This window comes from Rhinolophus sinicus, linkage group LG06, assembly GCF_036562045.2.
Source record: "Rhinolophus sinicus isolate RSC01 linkage group LG06, ASM3656204v1, whole genome shotgun sequence".
Lineage (NCBI taxonomy): Eukaryota > Metazoa > Chordata > Mammalia > Chiroptera > Rhinolophidae > Rhinolophus > Rhinolophus sinicus.
The window spans coordinates 21,882,005-21,906,308 of record NC_133756.1 but is presented as its reverse complement, the minus strand read 5'-3'; the positions used below and the strand labels follow the sequence as shown (position 1 = coordinate 21,906,308).

At 35.8% G+C, this 24,304-nt stretch overlaps 1 protein-coding gene across 2 annotated transcripts in view; it reads right to left on the bottom strand.

Annotated features, from left to right (window-relative positions):
- The window catches only part of ZFYVE9 (zinc finger FYVE-type containing 9), a 126,155-nt gene that overhangs the window by 17,420 nt on the left and 84,431 nt on the right, over nucleotides 1-24,304 (bottom strand). For both annotated transcript variants that reach the window (XM_074334715.1, XM_074334716.1), the window contains 3 exons: nucleotides 15,928-16,152; nucleotides 14,227-14,309; nucleotides 6,189-6,293 (listed from right to left, as the gene is read on the bottom strand). In XM_074334715.1, the coding sequence (XP_074190816.1) occupies nucleotides 6,189-6,293; nucleotides 14,227-14,309; nucleotides 15,928-16,152 (413 nt within the window). The remainder of the gene's footprint in view (nucleotides 1-6,188; nucleotides 6,294-14,226; nucleotides 14,310-15,927; nucleotides 16,153-24,304) is intronic.

The following is a 24,304-nucleotide window of genomic DNA, read 5'->3' as shown; positions in this document are numbered from 1 at the left end:
GCTACTATGAACATGTGTGTACATGTACTTGTTATGAGTACCTGTTTTCAATTCTTTGGGATTATGTACCTAAGAATGGAATTATGGAATTATATGGTAATTCTACACTTAACTTTTTGAAAAGCTGCCAAACTGTTTTTCATAGTGGTTGAACCATTTTACATTTACACCACCAACATACAAGGATTCCAATTTCTCTACATCCTCGCCAATGCTATTTTCCATTGCCTTTTTTTTATTATAGCCATCCTAGTAGGTATGAAGCAGTACCTCACCACTTTTGATTTGCATTTCCCTGATGACTAATGGTGATAAACATCTTTTCATGTGCTTGTTGGCCAGTGTATATCTTCTTTGGAGAAATGTCTATTCAAGTTCTTTGTCCATTTTTTTTTAATTGGGTTGTCTTTTGTTTTTGAGTTATGAATTCTTTATATATTCTAGATACCAGACCCTTATTAGACATAAGATTTGCAAATATTTTCTCCCATTGTATAGGCTTTTTATGTTCTTGCTGATGTCCATGGATGCACAAAAGTTTCTTTTTTTATTAGTTTCAGATATAAAGTCTTTAACTTTTATCTATTTTTTTCTTTTCTTACTTGTAATTTTGGTGTCATATCTAAGAACCCATTGCCAAATTCATATTCATGAAAATTTACCCTCATGCTTTTTTCTAAGAGTTTTATGGGTTTAGCTCTTACATTTAGGTCATTGATCCATTTTAAGTTTTGTATATGATATGAAGTAGGGATACAACTTCATTCTTTTAACATGTGGAAACTGAGTCGTCCCATCACCCTTTGTTGAAGACTATTGTTTCACCACTGAATGGTTTTGATACCCTTGTCAAAATCAACTGGCCATAATGTGTGAATTTATTTCTGCGTTCTTAATTCTATTCCAGGCCAGTACCACAATGTTTTGATCATTGTAGCCTTACAGTAAATTTTAGAATTGGTAAATGTGAATCCTCAAATTTTGTTCTTTTACAAGATTATTTTGCCATCAGGGCCCCTTACAATTCCAAATGAATAATCTGACTGTTGGTTTTTCCTTTTCTGCAAAAAAAAAAAAAAAAAAAAAAAAAGGCCATCGGAATTTTGAAAGGGTTTGCATTTAATCTGTATTGGCATCTTAATATCAGGTTTTCCAATCTATGAACATGAGGTGTCTTCCCATTTATTTCTTCAAGTCCTTTCAGCAATGTTTTGTAGTTTTCAGGGTACAAGTCTTTTTGCCTCAGTTAAATTTATTCTTACATATGGTATCGATACAATTATAACATACGACTTTTTTGGCTTTACTTTATGTTTATAACTCTTGCAAAGTTAATATTTTAATGTATTACTGTTTTACCAGAGGCATTCAAACAATAGTATTCCTCTCACACTGACATTTATCAATCCCACTCACCAGTCCACACTACTTTTATCAGCATTTTCCAAAGATTACTTTTAAGTAAATATTTGCAAACAAGATAAGTCAGCTGGAAGATTCCGACTTAGTGAAGTCAACTGATAGACTAATTTAGGTTCTCATTTGCAATTTACATTTGCATCATGTGAAATAAACTGACATAATCACATACAGCAATTTAAAAAAATATTATACCTATCATTTCTTCCATATCATGCTAAAGTGGTTTCTAATTTTGTCTACACTACACAGATTAAGAAATATTTTCAATTCATGCATTCTGAATAAATAGCTAGACTCTAAGGAAATAATTTCCTTGGATGTCAATTTCAAGCCCAATGAGATAAAAAGCTTCATATTACTTTAGAAATGAACAATTTTTTTCTCTTAAAATCATGTTCATTTACCCCAAGAGGAAAGTTTCCCAGATATTCAAAGGAACTTAATGATCATAAAATAAACTTACACTTGTCATATGATGATTGATATAAATATTTGATTTTCCATTTTAATTGTGCTATTTCTTTGCCCTATCAATTGAAGTTGTGTAATATCTTGGTATCTATCCCTATTTGAACCACAGTTCAAGACCTAATTATCTCTTTTCTGGACATACCGGTAATAACCTTATAATTGGTTTTCCTACAGTCTATGTCTATCAGTTCTGATTCATTGTCTACAATGTTTCCATATTTACCACAGCACAGCTGTGATCAAGTCACATCCTCTCCATCTTGTCCTCCACTCACAATCACAAGCTTCCTAAACTCTGGCCCGAATCAGCTTTCTGTCTTGCTTCACTTCTAACTGTATCCTTATATGCAGGAATACTTCCCGATGCACGACTATCTTCCATCTCTGAGCCTTAGCATATGCTATTACCTAGCCTCCCTTTTCTTCTCCCACATCCAACACCTGTAAAATCTGCCCTCCAAATCAAAGCTTAGTAAAAATACCAATTCCTGCACGTAGCCTTCTCTAATTCCCAATCAGACACCAATGGGACCACTCCCTTCTTTGAACTGCTGTAGCACATTCTTTGTATTTCTTAAATGGCATTGTCTACATTCAGCCTTGGATAAAGATTAATGCGTAGCAAGAACTCAAACCAGACTGCCTGTATTTCAATCCTGGCTTTGCTACTAACTAACTAGCTGTGTGCCCTTGGGCAAGTAATTTGATTTCTCTGTGTCCCAGTTTTCTCCTCTGTAAAATTAAATAACAAAAGTTAACTATTTAATACAGTTATGAGAATTAAATAAATGTTTGTAAAGTGCTTAGAACAGCACTAAGAACATAATAAGCACTGATTAAGGATTTGTTAAATAAAATTTGTACGCTTGTCTCCTCTACCCTGCTTATAAAATCATAAAGCAACCTTAAAATCTGCAGCAAATAACTCAACTGAATACCTCTATGAGATAAAGGGATTCAGTCCCTTAAGAGCTCACAAATTATTGTTGATGTCACACTGATAAAAGGCAGGGAAACTGCTGTGACAACAGTATGTGCAAAATAGCTAACATCTATGGAGCACCAACCGTGAACCAGGCACTGAGCTAAATGCTACACGGCTCTTACCTTGAAAGAATCATTTAACGACATCAACATAAGCTTTGTCTTCCTGTATTTCCCACTGCCGGAGTCTTAACCATTGATGAAAATCACAAAAGCCAATTAAAGAATGTAGTTCTAGGAACGACTGTGCTGGAGAAATGTGTGAGGCGCTGTAACATCTAATCCATCTCTGAATTAACACACCATATCCTTCAATTACCTCTATTGAGATCTCACGCTAAAACTGATGGTTTATTTAACCTTTTGATTTGCGACGGGAAGGATGTGTAGAGGAGAAGTTTAAGCAGGGCCTTGAGGAATAGCTACAATTTGTATTTAATGTGTAAGGCTTACATTGCCCACGGCAGGTACTCAATAAATATTTGCTGAATATATTAGTAAACCACGTAAGTAAGGGATGGATTTGGAGGGTTTGTCTTATTCATGGAATTATACTGAGAATAAATGTCAGATGATGTTAAAAACTTTTTTGGTTCACTTATAATTGCAGTCTCACATAGATTAGGTATCCAGTAAAATAAGTTTTAACGATTTAATTCAATAAACACCTATCAAGCAACAAGGACTTTGGGTAGGAAGTTCCATTACAGAGAAACCTGAATTTATGGGTAACTTGGATCACGAGGAATAATCTGCCCTTTTTTCACTCTAGCGGGTAAGAACACAAACTATTCCTGGCCCTGTGAGAACTGTCCTACATGTTCCTTTCCACTGCTTTTCTCACATACAGGCAATAATGAGTACTCAGCTGAAGACACAACAGGAACAGATCTCCAGGGTTCTTTTCTTTACAAGACAGTAATCCGTCTTGTAAATTCTAGCCATCATGGCCTCCCTACGTTCTCAATTCTCTCTCTTCAACTCATGGAGAACTCTTGGTAAATTTGGGTTCCCCCTCCCTGCACTATGGTCTGGAAACTCCAGACAGTAAGGTAGAGTAATCATAGGGCTCATTTTCTCTGCCCCATTGCCCTTTGTTTTGTTTTGTTTTTCCCACATATTTTGTCTTGAGGTTTAGCTATTTAAGGTAGATCAGTGTATTAGTGTGCTAGGCCTGCTATAAAACAGCACCACAAACTGGATGGCTTAAATAACAGAAATGTATTGTCTCACAGTTCTGGAGGTTATATGTCCAAAATCAAAGTGTTGGAAGAGTTGTTGCCATTTGAGGGCTGTAAAGGAAAGATTTTTTCTAGATGTCTCCCTTGACTTATAGATGGCCGTCTTCTCCCTACACCTCGCACATCATCTTTTCTCTACGGGCATCTGTGTCCAAATTTCCCCTTCTTATAAGGACACCAGTCATATTGCATTAGGGTTCACCCTAATGATCTCCTTTGAACTTGATTACCTCTATAAAGACCCTAAAATTGGCCCTAAAATCAGATTGGTTATTGTTAAACTGATGTCTATAAAAATCAGTTGAGCACAGTGGTTAGGAGTAGGAACACTGGAGTCAGACTGCCTGGGTTTGACCCTCGCTCCACCACTTGCTAGCTCTGTGCTGTAATTCCCTCATCTATAAAAAGATATCTACAGTACTCATCTTATAGATTAGTGAGATACATATATGTTTAGAAAAGTGCCTGGTACATAACACACCCTCAATAAATGGCAGTTATCACAACGATAAAATAATCTCATTATGAGAATTATGAGTAGGGTTACCAACACAGATCTTAAATGGCCTTGAAAAAGGAGATTAGAAAATTCATACACTACTTCATTTATTAAACTTTCCATGCTGTCAGAAGTACTATTTTCTTCTGGCTTTGTAAGCTTAAAGGCTTTCCTTAGTGACCCCTCTTACCACATTTTACATATAGCTGCCAAAACTCAGTTTTCTAAAACTGTACTTTAAGTCATTTGTTTGATATAGAATCTGTAAAATATCTTTATAAATTTTCATGTTAATAGATGTTTGTGAAATAGGTAATATATGAGAAATAAAACAAGTTTTCAAAGTATAATCTCGTTTAAGAATATTTAGGGTACAAATTATATAAAAATAGTTCACTTTAAAGATATGACTCTATCTAGTCTAGTCTATTACTGTTTGATATTCTAAGGAAGGACTACTTAACAGCTAAAAACTGCTAACTGTATTCCAGAAAAAAATTAAGCATAGACTCTAGCTACTATTTTCCACTGTCCTGAAAAAAGCCATCACAGAGAAACCATGGGTAAAGGCTTTCTTTATATAAGTCACTTTCACATAATAATGCTGAGCTCTGAGCATGTAAGTCCAGTAAGACATTGTGTGATCCTAAGTGCATACCAAGTACAAAATGTTTACTAAATGTACAAATGAATAAGTGAATAGATGACTGAATGAAGAAGTGAAAGAAAGGAAAGGAAGAGAGGGAAGGAGGAAATTATTTCACACCAAGAAGTAGTAGAAGTAGTAGTGAGGGAGTTACCATCCTGCCTAATAAAACAACAAATTTCAACCATTATAATATCAAATTGTGTTTTAAAATAAAATTTCTCTTTTAAACCACAATGGTTACTATTAGACATTTTAGAACTGATCTTAAAAATGTTTTAAATTTAAGAAAGACTTCACATGGCAAATAGGTAAAGAGCATTGTTTATGGAACTTAATGTGTATATAGTATGCACAATTTCATTTTAGTAACAAAATACAGCTTAATTCAAGATGCAATCATTTACTTTTGGAAACTTACTTAAAAGTCATTTCAGGACTCATAGTGAGCTGTGCTTAAACATTAAGGATAGTGAAAAACACAATGTACTTACAGTAAGAAGGTAAAATAAAAAGATCCCATCATGAATGTTATAAAGTTATCTTTATACCTTAATCAAAATACAAATCTATCACTTATTACCACAGTGACATACAATATTAAACAAATACTTGAATACTTACCGTTTTATTTGTCACCACTTAATACTTTCTATATTTGTTTGTTAACTGTCTCCTCCCTCTAAGGTAAGCTCCAAGAGCATTAAAAGGTCAAAAGTACAATTATTGACTAAATAAATCACAAATTTAACATCCTGCCTCTCTGGTATGAAATTTGTCATCATTGATCTCTAAGTCATACAATATTATGAACTGATTTCACTGTCAATTAATTAAAAAATAAAATGCATATGTGATCCTGTATTTTTCACCTTCATTCATATATTCAACTATAAAAAAAATATGCCTTCATAGTAAATCCTACCTCGTTGTATCTGTTGCTGGGAATTTTGATGCTGGTTTTCCGAACTTCCATGTCAACCACCAAACCTTGAACTACTGGCAATGTATACTGGTAATTTCTGAAGTCCTGAGCAAAAACATATTGGAGTGAAATAAAGAATTCATCAATGGCAGGATGCGATTTATATTAATAAAATTAGTGCAAATAGAAAGAATGTCAAAATAAAAAGATTTCATTTATCTAAAGAATAAGGAAAATATAATGCAAGTCCCACTGTGTGTGTGTATTCTAGCTCTCTATTAGACTATAAATTCTTTTAAGGAAGCAGAATACAAAGTTTCATTTACTCCTTATATACAATATTAAACAATTACCTGAATACTTAACCCTGCTTTATAGACAATATTAAACAAGTACTTGAATACTTAACACTTTCTGTATTTATTTGTTAACTGTCTCCTCCCTCTAACGTAAGCTCCAAGAGGGTAAGAACTCTCACTTGTTTTGTTCTTGTTATATTCTAAATGCCTGGGACATCCTAGGCACTCAAAGAATATTTGTAGGGTAAAACACCCTTTCAGAGGTTCTTACAGGCTACGATAAGGACCTCTATCTATTTTTACTATTTTTTTGGCCAGGTTTGTGTTTGGACTATACTCACAAAAAGACACATGGTAGCTTACATTGGACAAAATGAGCAATTAAAAACTGGATTTAAATATGAAAACAACAGGGCCCAATAATCCCATGCTACCCTACCACTGGGACCAGCATGACCATCCAGTCTGGGAGTGGCCAGGGCTACGGCCTGGGGCACAGATACAGGGAGGGACAGATTAATGCTAGAATGTTTGAGGGTTGGCCAGGGACACCCCCTGACTTCTTTACAAAGAATAGATGGTAAGGAAGCAAGGAGATAAGATAAATATAATAAAAACAATTAATTTACTTTTGAAATCTTACTTAAAAGTCATTTCAGGACTTAGAGTGAGACAGTGATAATTTTGACCAAGATGTTAACAGTTCAAAAGATTGTGAGAAGCTATCAGATTCTAGTTATATTCTTAAGGGAAAACAAGAGTCAAGGATGATTTTCAATTTTATGGCCTAGGCAACTAACTAGAAGACTGGAATTCCATTTACTGAGATGATGGGAAGAGGAAGGTGGCAATTCAGAAGGCTGTAGAAGAAGCAAGCAAGAAAGAATGGTGACCTAGAGATTAAGGAAAGAAAATGTGCAGATATTAGTAAGTTGTTGAATAGAACTGTATTTTGATTGTTTCTATTTACTCAGGGAAATTGGTGAGACTTTCATCAGGTGAAAATGAGGAACGGAGAGCACAAATTGGAAATTTGAGAAGAGATAATATACAAATAGTCATTGAGGAAAGTAGGAACGTATTACAAACCAGGAAAGATTGCCAGATAGGTCTGAGAGCTCCCTTAAGGGTACTAGTTACGAATCTAAAGTGAGACCAATGATATTATAAGCAGATATCAGGCTTAGCTATAAGTTAAGAATGAAGAAAGAATTAGATCCACATAGGAATGGTCAATTGACTTTTGATAAGGGTGCAAAGTCAAGTAAATGGAAAAAAGGACAGTCTTTTCAATAAATGGTACTAGAACAATTGGACACACAAAAGGAAAAAAAACAAACTTCAAACAATGCCTCACAATCATAAACAAAAATTAACTAAAAATGGATCATAGATATAAATATGAAATATAAAACTGTAAACCATTTAAAAGAAAAAGAGAAAATGTTTGTGATGTTTAGTCAGTAAGTTCTTAGAAAAAGCATGCTCCATAAAAAAATTAATAAATTGGACTTCAACAAAATTAAAAACATTTATTCTACGAAAGACATTGTTAAAAGAATGAAAAGAAAAACCACAGACTGGGAGAAAATGATCACAAATGATACAAATTTGACAAAGGACTTATATTCAGAATATCTAAAAAACTCTCAAAACTCAACAATCGGAAAACAACCAAATTTTTAAAATGGGAAAATATCTGAACATTCACTAAAGAAGATATAAAGAGGGCACATAAGCACACATGAAAAGATGCTCTAAATCATTCAAGAAACATATAAATTAAAATCACAAAAAATAAAGCTCCTATTGGAATGGCAAAAATTAAAAACAAAAAGAGAAATAGCAAGTGCTACTTCTTTATATTATAAAGAAAAAATGTATTTCTTTATATTACTGATGAATGCAAAACACTGCAGGCATTTTGGAAAATATTTCCATAGTTCCTTATAATGTGAAACATACAATATGACTGAACTATCTCACTCCCAGGTATTTACCCAAGAGAAGTAAAAACTAATGTTCACACAAAATTTCAAACATGAATGTTTATAGAAGTTTTATTCATAGTCACCAAAAACTACAAACAACCCAACCAAAATATCCATCAACAGATGAATGGATAAATTATGGTTCATACATACAAGCGAACAGAACGCAGCAATAAAAATGAACTATTAATACTGAAGAGTGCCACAATATGCCACCCCAATATGTCCCCTTTGTTGATCTGTATTTAGCCAGTCTAACATAGGATCCTACCTGAAGAACCTACAATGAATAGAGAAAAAATATTTTATTTCCTCCCCAACAATACATATAACAACACAGATGATTCTTAAATACATTATGATACTAAAAGAAGCCAGACTGAAAAGGCTACATACTGTATAATTCTAATTCTATGATAACTTGAAAAGGCTTAAACTATAGGGACAGAGAATTAATGGTTACCAGATGTTAGGGATATACCAGCAAATTTTCTGGAGTGATGGAACTCTTCTGTATCTGGATTGCAACAGTGGAAGTAACATAAATATATACATTTGTCAAAATTCTTAGAAATATACTCCAAAAAGGTGAATTTTAATTTTTTTAAAATTTTTTAAAAGAAGAGTTAACCAGGATTTATATTTTCCAGGCTACCATAACAGAGAATAAAAGAGACAAAGAAACAAGAATTACATGAAAAAGTGATTTTAATGAGGAAACTAAGAAATAAGATAGGTAAAGAGAAAAAAGGAGGGTGAGAGACAGTGAAAAGATGTTAGAATCAAAAGATTGTAAATCCTGGTAAACTAGAGATAGAGAAGGTAGTAATAGCTGTTAGGCCATATTTAGGTTAGGAGCACAAACCTTCTTATCTTAAAAGCCATCTTGTCTTGCATTGTACCTTGTACCTGCCGGATGTGGAACCAGAGGGCTTGGTCATGCCCGAAACCCTTTGTTGATAGAGGCAATGCAAGGAAAACCCCCTGAAGCATTGAAGAAGGAACAGCCTCGTTTACCCCCTCCTATAAAACTCATACCCCTTTTTGCTCCGGGAGGTTATGGTCTTTTCTAGCCTGAGGTCCCACAGCTCAAACAATGCCAAATAAATTCTAATAGACCAATTTTGGTCAACCCCTAACAATAGTGAGATGCTTTAGTAGATAATCTAATAAATGTTGGTATGAATGAATTGAATAGGCCATAAAAAAACCTTAGGCTTCTGTTGCTACATTACAGGGTAAATATCTCTTTTTCATTCCAAAGCAGATTACAATAGTAAGAAATATTATCTTGTCAAAAATGTGACTGAAAACTAAAGTTACCAGGGAGGGGCAAAGAGATGTGTGCTGGAGTAGAAGAGAAAAAAATTAATTCTAAAATTTCCACTTCTGGCCAAGATGGAGAAAACTATTTACCCTTCTAATCAAAACAACCAGAAAAGCTGCACAGAAAACACGGAACAATGATTTTCCAGACACTGAATCTCACGCAACAAAGGGTAGTGAGCTTGAGTAATGGGAAACTAGCAAGACGAGCTCTATGACTGCCCCAACTAATGCCTTAGGAGAGCTTCCAAGCTCAGGTGCAGGAAAGGTGAACCCAGGCAGAGGTCGGCAAATTTCCTGAGCTGAGGAGACAAAACTGAGAATCCAGAAAAACCAAGGTGGCTAGAGTTCACAGGACAGAGTATCAGAGAGAGAACTCCAAAGATTTGCAGAGGATCCAACTCCAGTATCCAACCGAGTTCTGATGAGTACGTGTGTGAGGAAAACTTCTTGAGGCCAGCAAAAGAACTGCCTGAAATGATTATTGGAAACATAACATGATATACACTTCTGTGAATAGTGCCTATTCCCCAAATCCAGACAGGAAAACATTAATTTTTGGACATTGGACAGAGTATTACTGTATAATAAAGAATTGGGTGGCTTTTGCCCCTGGTTCCTGGGAGGTAGCCTCTAAACCCTTGAAACTTCCTAAGTGTCTTTGTTATTCATGGTAGACCCAGACAGCCTGTGTTAATTTGGTGACTGGTGGTGGGCCCCTAGATAGTTTATGCTAACAAGATGACTCAGGATGGGAGCTGGTCATTCCAGAAAGATGATTAGAGGCTGAGGCTTTGAAGCACATAATATCAGCCCAATCAAAGTCTAGGGAAGGAAGAGGTGTTGCAGATTGAGTTCAATCACATGGCCAATGATTCAATCATCCCTACTAAGAAAACTCCAATAAAAACTCAAGGGAGGGGCCGGCCCGGTGGCTCAGGCGGCTGGAGCTCCGTGCTCCTAATGCCAAAGGCTGCCAGTTCGATTCCCACATGGGCCAGTGGGCTTCTCAACCACAAGGTTGCCGGTTCAACTCCTCAACTCCCACAAGGGAAGGTGGGCTCTACCCCCTGCAACTAACAACAGCAACTGGACTTGGAGCTGAGGTGTGCCCTCCACAACTAAGATTGAAAGGACAACAACTTGACTTGGAAGAAGTCCTGGAAGTACACACTGTTCCCCAATAAAGTCCTGTTCCCCTTCCCCAATAAAAATCTTTAAAAACAAACAAACCAGAAACTCAAGGGAGTTTTTCTTACTTTATGCATGTTGTTACACATCAATGTACCAGGAGGGTGACATGTCCCTGAGGACACAGAAGCTTCTTGTTTGGGACCATCCCAGACCTTGTACTATGTGTCTCTTCTTTCAGTTGATCCTAATTTGTATCCCCTTTCCTATAATAAAACTACCATGTTTCCCCGAAACTAAGACCAGGTGTTATATTAATTTTTGCTCCAAAAGATGCATTAAGGCTTATGTTCAGGGGATGTCATCCTAAAAAATCATGCTAGGGCTTATTTTTCAGTTAGGTCTTATTTTCAGGGAAACATGGTATTATCATAAGATTTTCCCCCTTTATTTTGAGTTGTATTTTCCTGCTTCCTAGCATGCTCGGTATTTTAACTGGATGCCAGCTAAGTATAGTGCTTAACTGAGTTCCATGAATCATTCTAGTAAATGATCGAAACTGAGAGAGTAGTGGGAACTCTAACATTTGTATCCAGTTCAGTATGGGTGGCCTGGGAACCCCTGTGCTTATAGCTGGTGTCTGAAGGAACAGCAGCTTTGTGAAGAAATGTGCTCTTAATCTGTGAAGTTTGGCCCAATTCCCAATAGTACCAAAAGTCACTGCAGGTGCTCAGAAGGGTCTTGCCTTAGTAGTGGGGAATAATTAGTCCTACACTAAACACAGCTTCAGTTCCACTTTACAAATCTTAAAAGCAAGACTTAACAGAGCAATCTGTTTCTAGGTAAATTAACTGTGTTATTTGTAACAGAACTCAAGAATATTAATAGGAACACAAAAATATCCCGCACCCAACAAGGTAAAATTACAATATCTGGCATCCAATAAAAAAGTACCAAGCATGCAAAGAAGCAGGAAAATACAACTCAAAATAAGGGCGGGGAGGGGGGGGGCGGGGGGGGGATCAATCCACGGAAACTGAGCCAGAACTCAGATAGAGGTTAGAATTACCAAAGACATTCTAATAATATGATTATATTCCAGATGTTCAAAAAGCACAGGTATAGAAGATATAGAAAAAGACCCAAGTCAAACTTCTAGAGATGAAAATTAAGATGTCTGAGATTACAAAAAAAAAAAGAAAGAAAGAAAAAGGATGGAATTAATGGCAGTTTAAACATTGCAAAATAAAAGATTAGTGAACTTGAAGACACAGCAGTAAAAACTCTCCAAAATGAAAGAGAGAAAACAAAGGACAGAAAAAGAAATAAGAAGACCATTAGTGAGCTATGATACAATTTCAAGCAGCCTATTATGTCTGTAACATTAGAGTCCCTGAAGGGGGGGTGGGGGGAATAGCAAAGTATTTGATGAAACTATAAACCCACAGATCCAAAAAGCTCAACAAACCCCAAGCACAAGAAACATGAAAAAAACTATCCCAAGATACATAATCAAATTGCTCAAAACCAGTATAGAAAGAAAAATTTTACAGCAACCAGATAAGGAAAAACTTGTAGAGTGGAACAAAAACAAGGGGAAAAACAGGTATCTCAACTGAAACAATGCAAACCAGAAGACAGTAGAGTTACAGCTTTAAAATATTCAAAGAATAAAACTGTTAACTTAGAATTCTACATTCAGCAAAAATTTCTTTCAAATACGAAGGTAAAATAAAGATGTTAGAAATACAAATGTTGAAAGACTTCATCACCAGCAGAGCCAAATTACAAGAAATGTTACAGGAAATCTTTCAAACCGAAGGAAAATGACACCTGATGGAAATACTGGGTTACACAAAGGAATGAAGAACACTGGAAATGGCAACTATATGGGTAAACCTACAAGAGTTTTATTATTGTTTAAATAGCTTTAAAAGGTAACTGGAACTATAACTACAACTGCATGACAGTGAGGAAATAAATACAGTCTCCAAAAAGCAACTAAAAAGCTGGCTAAATGGTTTTTTAAAAAAACAATCATTTCAGTGCTCTGGAGTTAGACCTAAGGCATACAACACATTGAGAAGTGCTTATTCATGAAAACTACTGAACTTCAACTAAGAACAGTAGAGTTCAGCTTGTCACCTTCTTATAGGTGGCTACCTCTATCCCCATGAGGTGTTTTAACCACAGCAAGGTATTTCAAGAATCTTGATCTGGAGTGTTGTTAGAGGAAAGGGAGGGCCAGCCGCTCTGTTAGCCTGAGATTAATAGCTAGCCTGTTTCTGTTGGGGCAAGTAATGGGCAGGCAAACAAGCAGAGATTTAACAAGGAGTTCTGGGAGGTGAGACAGCCATAGGGCTCTTCATAAATTTCCCAAATATGCAGGATTGACCTTAGTCTGTGGACACATGCAGCAGAGACCTTAGTGGCCCAAGCCAACCAACGTCGTTGGTCAACAGAGTCAGAACCTATGCAAGTGCAGAGGAGATATGAGAGAGCCCAGCAGAACGGAAAATGATGAAGTTTGAATCTCGGTTCATACATAGATCCATACTCAAAGAATGGAAGCTCTACTGGCTTGAGGTGTTTGAACACAACTTCTGACCAATCTTTGGCTGAACAATAAGCTACAAGTATACCTGGAGATATTGTGGGTTTGGTTCCAGACCACCACAATACAAATCAGCAAATATCGCAATAAAGCAAGTCATGTGAATTTTTTGGCTTCCCAATGCATGTGCAAGTTATAATTAGACTATACTATAGTCTATTAAATGTGCAATAGCATTGTGTCTAAAAGAAAAACAAGGTACCTTAATTTAAAAAAGACTTTATTGTTAAAAAAATGCTAGCCATCATTTGAGCCTTCAGCAAGTCAATCTTTTGGCTGGTGGAGGGTCTTGCCACAAATGTTGAGGAAAACACAGTATCGGCAAAGCGCGATAATATGAGGTATGCTTGTATATAGAAATAGGGGACACCCCTCGGATGCCAGGCTTAAAATAAAAACAAGACAGAATGCACTGTACTTTAATTATATTTACCTCTAGTCCTCATGATAATCCTGCAAGGTCACTTAGCTATAAGTGTATAATCAGGGGCTGGAATCCTATACTATTCCACTCTAAAGCTCTACACACTTTATAAGAAATATATATGTTGTTCTTTTCCTCTGGCATAAATCTTCACCTGCCCGAAGCAGCAAAGGCATTGCTATCAACAAAATAATAAATCCTTCTCCCATACAAACCACAGTAAAGAAAAGCAAAGTAAAAATTCCCAACTTACTGCCAGAAGATTCATGATGGTATGCCCTGTCTCTCCAAACAATGGTTTCCGAAATCTGACACTGAACAGTGGGCACGGATAAACTACGGGAATGAGAAATAATCAGACTAAGTTTGGCAGCTTAAAATTTTGGCAAAAGAGGCATCATGGCTGACACAGTTTTCAACATAAAATTGTAATGGCACATTAGAGCATATAAATTTAGGGCTCAAAAAGTATTTAGCATGGTAGCATCACAGACAAATCCTGAGCCTTCTACAAACCATGCGGAAGACTTTTGATGACCAGAATAAACCTTTTGATGCAGCTGTTTGAAAAACGACCAAAAGGTCTTAGGAAGTACTCTTCTTCAAATTGGATTAATATGATCCAGGAAATAAGTACCTCCTCTGTGATCAAGAAATCTAAAAGAATTCACTCTTACACATCTCCCAACCAAAATCCTCCTTAGGAAAGCCGAATACTAGGTGATCCTATTAGCTGGCTCACTCCTTGAACTTGATGGTTTGAACTAACTGCCTGTTCAAGACAGGCAAGTTAGACACAATGGTTCCCCTGCATACATACAATCCTTTCCTTTCCTTACTTCACTTAGCTGATTCATATGTTTCCTTCACAGTTCAGTCTAGAGGCCCTTAGTCCAAGGAATACTTCTCATCCAATTCCTTCATTGTTGGTGAAGTTAGAGCCTATCTTGTAGCTCACAAAGAACTTTGTTAACTTTGAGTATATGCTTTAATATGATATACTACTTTGTGATTTCTGTATGTCTTCCTTACAAAGGTTTTCAAGGGCCTATAACCATGTCTTAGCCATTTCTGAATTCCCAGAATTCATGACACATAGTAGACCTTTATTAAATTCTTGTTAAATTAATGAATAAATAAGTAAAAGAACGAAGCTGACTTGTTGAGAACACATATGGTTTTATGGTTTATAAAATAATTTTCTAACATGTTTTATAAAATAATTTTTCATCACCTTATTTGATCCTTTTTAAAATCCTATAATATAAAAGGCAAGTATTATTATCTCCAATAGCAAAAGAAACTGGCAATCAGACAACTTGAGTGACTTGCCCATAGTTACAGAGCTAGTAAGTGGCAGAGTTAATAACCTTATTCAAGTGGTCTGATTCCTAGACCAGGACACTTTTAATTAAAGATATAAAGTTTAAAACAAAGCTTGCATTTAGCCCTTGATGTCTTAAAAAAAAAAATCACAACTTAGCTGCACTGCTACAACTGGGCAGAAAACCTCTTCTGTTGCTTACCTTACCAAGTGAGAGTGATTTCTATAGCACTAGCTTCCAGTATCTGTTACATTACATTAAAATATAATCTGCTGTAACTATTTTCCAACCAAGTGACAAAAAATATGCTCACCATATATTGATACTATAAAAAAATAAAGTTACTTAAGTTAAAATTCATTTTTTCTCAAGATGATCATGCATTCATCAATGAACTATAAAACCAATAAGTATACAAGGAAATAAATCATCACCAACTTTCTCATTTGATATTCAGTCTTTCCCGTCAAAGGCAAAATAAGTAGAAACAATGGCCCAGTTTAGTTTAGCTATTTCAAAATACTACTTCTGCTGAATTGTATCACCAGGGGGTCTCTGAATACTTCAGGACTTTATTTAGTCATGATGTCTTGGTCATGAGTCTTAGAAGAAAGTACTCTACTACTTACGTCGATATTCAGCTCCAAGTCTCAGCATTAGTCGGATGGGAAACACTTTAGCCCAAGGAGTTTCCCATTTCTGGATGAGAATCCCAAACAAGTAAGGTGGGGTTGGGAGTACAAGGTCTTGCAGTGACTGGTAAGTAGATGTTACATATAAGAACCCACCATGTTCTTTACTGCCAAGGAAACTTTGACTGAAGAAGGAATGTCCCAAGTTGCCCACAACATTCCCTAAAACAAAACAAAAAAATTCATTAATTACTTTCTATAACTAAATTAATCATGTTTTTAGTACTCATTATTATTCAACACTGGGCCAGACACCACCAAACACTAATTCCCAACCTTTCACCATGAAAAATACCCAAATCTAGAAAGTTATTTTTCAAATAAATGGCATTTGTTAAATGAAAAATTTCCCCCAATTTTATCGGGGCTTCTGGTTGAGCATGGTATAACTTATACCAGTATTATCACACTGCAGAAGACTGCCTAGCTAAAAGCCAAAAATATTGATGCTTTCCTTAGTTACATGGTGCAACTTTACTGTATGAATTAGGGTAAGAATTATTGCCTCAAAGGTCATGAAAAAAATGTTAAAATTAGGTACCCGCTCTCACAGAGCTTACAGTCTCATTGGGTGAATAAAGTCAATTCATGAACATAATGAAGACAATCATGTACAGTTATGTATGAGACATTAAGGGAAGAAGACAATTTATAGAGAAGGAAGTACCACAGATAGGATTTATTCTTTGTAATTTTAGTGCAGACAAATATGAAATGTAAACACTTTAGGGCTTACTTAAATTCGTCTTAGGAAAGTTTTTTTTTTTCTTTTGACGGTAAATGCTCTTTACTAAGCGCTTTCTAATTTAAACATTTTTGGAATGAAACAGTAACAAATCAGCCCTTCATTAACAAGATATTTTCCTCAGTTTAGAATTACAAAAGAACTTCTGTTCTTCTGAACAAGAGCTGTTCAGTAATGTAACAGCAGATATGTTCACGAGACATGTGTAAGCTTCTTTTGATACCTCTGAAAGTAGGATAAAGTGTAAAAATCCCCATTACAGAAGTTAATGCTTTACTTTCCTTGAAAACTAGTGTGTTAGAACAGTTCAGTGATAGGTCATAGAATCCTTGAGTGAAGTGGGCCCACAAATGAAGGGAACACCTCCCCACAAAACTCAGAAAAGCTTTGTGTGACAGCCACACTCACCTCAACATCATCATATGACAAATATATTTAGGAGTAAATATTCTTGCCCCAGGATTAACCAAATCTGCCTGCACATTTAAGTTGCTGGGCCAGATACACAAAAACAAAACAAAATGAAAATCCCCACGTTAAGAAAGCAGAGTGGTATTTTGAAAAAATACCACAGACTTTGGAGTTACAGAGATATGGGGTTGAATACTAGTTTGATCACTCCTTATTGTGTGGTTTTTGGGCAAGTTATGTAACTTCTGTGAGTGAAATGGCGGAAATTTAGATCTGCTGTGAAGAATAAATGACAAAATATATGTAAAATCCTAACAGCACCTGGCACACAGTGTATTCTCAAAAAATGGTATTATTGTTATAATACAAACACATGTAATACTCAGCCAAACATTATAGTATTTCTTTTTTTTTTTTTTTTTGCTTTATCAAAGATTTAAGAGTAAGGTTTATATAAATTTTCATCTTTCTACCCGGGGGCAGGGGAGAGGGGAGGAAGAGGAATGGGAGAGAGAGGGAAGATTTTTTTCCCTCCACAAAGGGAACACAATAGCATTCCTCTAAAGCGCTAATGACGGCATAATGTTTATATTTCATAATAATGCCCTAGTGAATACAGCTCAGAGGTGAAAAATGTGTTGGCTTGGTAGTCAAGGCATTCATTCATTACTCCTTTGGGATTTCCCTATTAGAGACTGGAATCTATTACTGGTTATTTTCCCACAGATATTGATCTCCTTTCTGCTTCTATCACCTAACAACCCACCCACCTCCATCCCAGTCACACTCAGATTCTTTACTATGTACCTTTCCATTATAAAACACTTTTTTATCCTTTAAGCATTTACTCTCTTAAAAGAAATTTTTTTTTTAAAGTAGACCTCTATTAATCCCAACGAGTGATTTAGTTTAGACTGTCATTTACCACCTCACCTACAAACAAGTAATATTCCACAGGTGAAGATATCAGCAAAAATAAAATACCAGGCATAAGAATCTGACAAAGGAAAGCTTTTATTTGAAGACTTAATCCGGGGCTCTTGAATTCATAAAGTCTATGGTATACTAATTTATACAGGCACTTCTCTATGGGAATGTTCAACACAATGAGTCCACTGCACTAATTCTATACACCTCAAGACCACTAAAGAATCCATATAATTAAAATAGACACCAACTCTTGCTTCTGAGCTTAAATGACCTGGCAAAAATGTCAAATGCTTTATATCAATTGCTTACAAAACAATTTTACATGGCATTCATCAGGTAATCATCAGACCAGTGCCACTAAGTTAACAGAGTTGGTATGACTTCCCTGAATTTGGGGGGTTTATATTACAGATGAAGAAACTGAAGCTCAGGGATAGAGGTGAAGTGACTCTCAAAAGACACTGGGTAAATCAGTGGCAAAATAAGCTCCAGAAAGCAGATCTTCCAATAGCCTGATCTTTTGATATATCACAATTTCTTTAAAATATATACAATAATTTGCAATTTTCCATCTTAAATTTGGAATTTAAACTTTATTTTTCAAAGAGCTTGTAAATAGCCATCTTTACATTCAACGGAAATACAACTTAAATATAGATGTGACAACAGTTTCCTTTGTTTCAAAGCATATTTATCAATCCTTAGATCAACTTGAATGGGACAATTTTCAAGCAAATGTTTCTCTTATTTCAATAAGTAGTAATATTTTTAAACATTAATATAACTAAACCTCAAGCCATCAAAAGAATTTAGACAGTTGGAGTTCTCTGTAATACAATAAACTGCAGTTAAGCATGCATACTTCACAGAAGCTCATTTCCTCAGTTTAGAGCATCTGTGAGATTTACCACGTAATTTCAAAAAGCTCTTGAGGCAATTTATTTCTTCTTATGGTTTGAAACACGGGATTCAGAGAAGACACAGCTAAATTAAAACCTAGGTTCAGCCACTTACCAGCTACGTGTATGATCTTGGGCAAGTTAATTATGCCCTCAGTGCCTCTCAGTTTGCTCATATGTAAAATGGGAACAAGAAGACTATGAATCTCATACAGTTAAGAAGAAATGCAATAGTGCACATAAAGCAATGAACACACTGCCTAGCATGTAGTAAATGCTCAATAAATATTAAGTATTAGTCTTACGTCACCTCTTTATAAATAATTGCATTACTTTCTCATCAGTTGAAAAAGTACTTTACAAAGCATCAATACCATAGCTCCTTTGCTCACAAAAAGATACAAAATAAATTTATCAAAAAGGTTCGCAATTCACCGGAAAAATAAAATAAAAACCGGTACCATAAGATAATATACTTTAACTGGTAAAACAATACAAGAAAATTATTGATGATGGTGAAAACACCAATAAGTTCCTCTTTCCCTGGAAACACATTAGTTAGGAAACTTTTTCTTATTTTACAGGTAAAAAAGGGACTTGCTTCAGAAATATCAAAGATAATAAACAATTATAATTGTAATTTTGTGGTCATTAGAAATAATGGCAAACTACTAAAATGTGAAATAATTACTAAGACATGGAATGATGAAGCATTTGCCATATGATATATACTACTAGACACTAATCCAAAAAAGAGATACACATAAGATATTTGATAATACGCACAAAATTCGACTGCCAGTCATTCCACAAACATTTACAGGATACCTATCATGTTTTTATAAACACCTTATTAAATGTTTGTGTATATTCTTTGAAAGGCTACTTTTTAAAAAAATCTCTATTTCCCCCCTCCTTTAATTCACCTATAATTTTTCTTCTAAATACTTATGGGGGTAGAAAATGGACAAGAGATGGTGGCTTAAAAATATTCTAAAGACACGTTTTCCTAAGTTAATATTCATGTATACCCTAAGACTGAGATGAACTTCCACATTAAAAAAATAAAAGATCAAACTCCATTGTATTTGGATCCTTTAATTTTATTAGTAACATTACAAAATTATTAATAAAAATAAAATTCAAAAAAGATGAATGAAATTTAGTAGTAACATACAAATCAGTAATACAGTGCCCTGAAGTATATATTGTCATTTGATAAATCTATATGAGAAAGAAATTTAAATTAACCAAAAGTTTATCTGGGTTCACAACTTAAAGATAAAAAATAAGGAAAACTTTAGAATGAGAGTAGGTGACCAAAAAAAAATACTAAAAAGAAAAAACATGTTTTTATAGAAACTTCCCAAATGACCTGCTAAGTGACTGATAGTCTTTCCTTCTTAGGTACCAAAAACACTGGGCCTCAGAAACATTCTTAGGCTAACCTAAATAGTACTTCCCTTTGTCTCCAAGTCCCAATCGGAACAAGAAGTAAAGAATAATAAGCACAGCACTTTTATTAGCAGAAGTGTTCTCTCAGAACTCCTTTCCTCCAGGTGCTTTTCCACCAAATGACAAATGACCAAAAAAAAAAAAAAGTTCTTAGTGACATCATAGCAATTTATTAATTCCTTTAATCCAGTTTTTTTTATTAAGCCTTTATGACATGTCAGACTGTTTGTTCTAAGAGCTGGTACACAGAGTTGAGCCAGACAGATAAAAATCTTGCCCTCATGTTGCTTATATTCTAATGGAGGTAGATAAATAATTTCAGCTAGTAACATTAGTGATAAGTGTTTGGAAGAAAATAAACCAAGGAAGGTAATGTGTTTGATGGATGCTTCTTTAGCCAAGAGGGCCAGGGAAAATCCTCTGAGGAAGAAACATTTGAGAAAAGACTTGAATGAAAAGAAGAAACCAGCCAAGAAAGATCTGAAAGAGTAGCTGTGTTCCAGGTCTGAGAACAGTAAGTGCAAAAGCCATGAGTTGGAAATAAGATTGATGGGTTCAAAGGTAACAAAGATGATCCATGTAAGGAGTAGTAGGAGGTATGGTCAAAGAGATCTTTAGGGTGGAGATGATATAGGACCTTGCAGGTCAAAGGAAGGGTTTTGGAGTTCATTCTAGTCACAGTGGAAAGCCACTGGACGGTTTAAGGCAGCTTCAATTGTGACATCATACTCATTACTATGCTACTTAGGATACACAAATGTACTCTGCTCTCAATTCACAAGGATTAGATTTAGGGTACCCTAAGGAATAGCTGACAGAGGACACGTGTCTCAAAACAGAATTGTAAATGATTGAATGGGAACAAAAAGTAGTTTATAAATGTAAAAATGATTTAACTTGCAAGGTTGATAATATTTATATACTGTATTTAAAACTATCTTCTTTCTTTGTTCAGAATTTTTGCTAAGTGTAAAGCTGAAAATCAATGTGCTAACTTTATTATGCCCATGTCAATATTAAGCAATACACCTTAATATTTCTCTTAAATAATAGTTTTCTTGAAGAGAGAAATACAAATTGGAAGAATTCATTGAAGACTAAGCCCTAGGATGCAGCACAGAACGGCAAAGAGACAAATTATACAAAGAACAAGTTAAGAGATATTGAAGACTGATTTCAGAGGCTCCAATATCAAAAAGGAGTTACAAAAGATGATAATGTTGGTAACTAAATAGAAGTAATATTCAGAGATGATAACTAAGAATTTTCCAAATTAAAGAAAGAAATGTGTTTTCAGATCAAAAGTATACTTTGAGTACTCAGCAGTGAAAATGAAAAGAAATCCACATACATGAACACATACAAACCAATGGAACAGAACAATGTCCAGAAATAGACCCATATATATAAGATAAACTAATATTCAAAAACAGTGCCAAGGTAATTTAATGGCGAAGCAACAGTCTTTATAACAAATGATGCTGGAACAATTGGATATCCATAAGCAAAAAAAAAAAAAACGGTGCGGGGGTCACTCTTGAGTTTTACCTCACTCCCTGTACAAAAATTAACACAAAATGAAGTACAAACTTCCAGTTATAAAATAAGTCAAGGAGATGTAACACATAGCATGGGGAATATAGTCAATAATATTGTATTAACTTTGTAAGGTGAAAGATGGTAACTAAACCTATTGTGGGGACCATTTCACAATGCAGGTGAAAGCCAAATCACTATGCTGTACACCTGAAACTTATATAATATTGTGCAAGGTCTGACAATTAAGTTTGCAAACTTTTTGCAATGATGTTGCTAACCTTCTTGATATCAGAGGGATTATTCATTATGAATTTGTACCAACTGGACAAACAGTTAACCAGGCTTACTATTTGGAAGTGCTGAAAAGGCTGCATGAATGTGGGGAGCCATGGTTTCTTGCAACCCTGAACCTTGCAGACTGGCTCGGTTTCTGCCCCCATAACATTGCCTCTGCCTTATCTGAGAGGCGCCTAACGGCTGCTGAGGAATGTGGTGAAAACGGCCAGTTCCCGGACACAGAAGACTAAGGGCTTTCTGGACAATTGGTAGGTTCTGTCTCCTTGAGATATTTACTTTTGTGAGTTTCAGTGACCTTGTATCTTCTATGTCAAAGTAAGGTTGAGGCTGGAAAGATTTACTTTCGCTGAGATAATACATATCTTCTTCGTTTAACTGCACGTACTCAAACTGTATATATTGGTTAGAGATAATAAACTCAGGGCTTCAGCATGACTGAAGACCGGCCGCATTAGCATTTGTGTGTGTCTTTTATTTCATTCCCACTCCCCCATTCAGGTACTGATCGACTCATGGCGGCTGGCCCGTCACACATGAAAAAGTTAGACGACCTGAACTTTTCACCAACAATTCACGGCTCTTGCATCACGACAATGCACCAGCTCACACAGCACTGTCTGTGAGGGAGTTTTTAGCCAGTAAACAAACAACTATTGGAATACCCTCTCTACTCACCTGATCTGGGCCCCAATGACTTCTTTCTTTACCCGAAGATAAAGGAAATATTGAAAGAAAGACATTTTGATGACATTCAGGACATCAAGGGTAATATGACGGCAGCTCTGATGGCCATTCCAGAAAAAGAGTTCTAAAAATGCTTTGAAGGATGGACTAGGCGCTGGTGTCAGTGCATATTTTCCCAAGGGGAGTACTTCGAAGGTGACGGTAGTGATATTCATCAATGAGGTATGTAGCACTTTTTCTAGGATGAGTTCGTGAATAATTGTCTGACCCCGTAAGTCAACTATACCTCAATAAAAAAATTAACTCAAAAATGGATCATAGGGCCGGCCCGGTGGATCAGGCAGTTAGAGCTCTGTGCTCCTAACTCCGAAGGCTGCCGGTTGGTTTCCCACATGGGCCAGTGGGCTCTCAACCACAAGGTTGCCAGTTCAACTCCTTGAGTCCCGCAAGGGACGGTGGGCCGTGCCCCCTGCAACTAAGATTGAACACAGCACCTTGAGCTGAGCTGCCGCTGAACTCCTGGATGGCTCAGTTGGTTGGAGCGTATCCTCTCAACCACAAGGTTGCCAGTTCGACTTCCGCAAGGGATGGTGGGCTGCGCCCATGCAACTAGCAACGGCAACCTGACCTGGAACTGAGCTGCGCCCTCCACAACTAAGACTGAAAAGACAACAACTTGAAGCTGAATGGCACCCTCCACAACAAAGATAGAAAGGACAACAACTTGACTTGGAGGGAAAAAAAAAAAAAGAAGTCCTAGAAGTACACACTGTTCCCCAAAAAAGTCCTGTTCCCCTTCCCCAAAAAAAGGATCATAAATCTGTATGTAAGAGCTTAGACCTATAAAACTTCTAGAAATAAATACAGGGGACTTTGGGGAAAATTTGGGGGACTTTGAATTCAGGCAAAGATTTCTTAGGAAAGTATAAACTAGAAAAGAAAAACTCACAAATTGGATTTCATCAAAATTTAAAACTTCTACTCTTGGAAAGACAGTTTAAAAATGAAAAGACAAGTCATGGATTGGAATATAGTATTTGAAAAACGCACTATATGATAAAGGACCCGTACCCAAAATTTACAAAGCACTAAAAACTCAGTAAGAAAACAATCCAATTTTTAAATGGGCAAAAGAAGAGGTACAGATGGTAAATAAGCATATGAAAAGATGCTCAATATCAATAGTCATTAGGGAAATGCAAATTAAAACCACAATGAGGTACACTACACACTCATTAGAAAAGAAAAAAAAAAGCAAAGCGGTACCAAGTGCTGGCAAGGATCCAAACAAGCAGAACTCTTCATATATTGCAGGTGAATGAATAAACAAAATATGGTACCTCCATCCATCCAA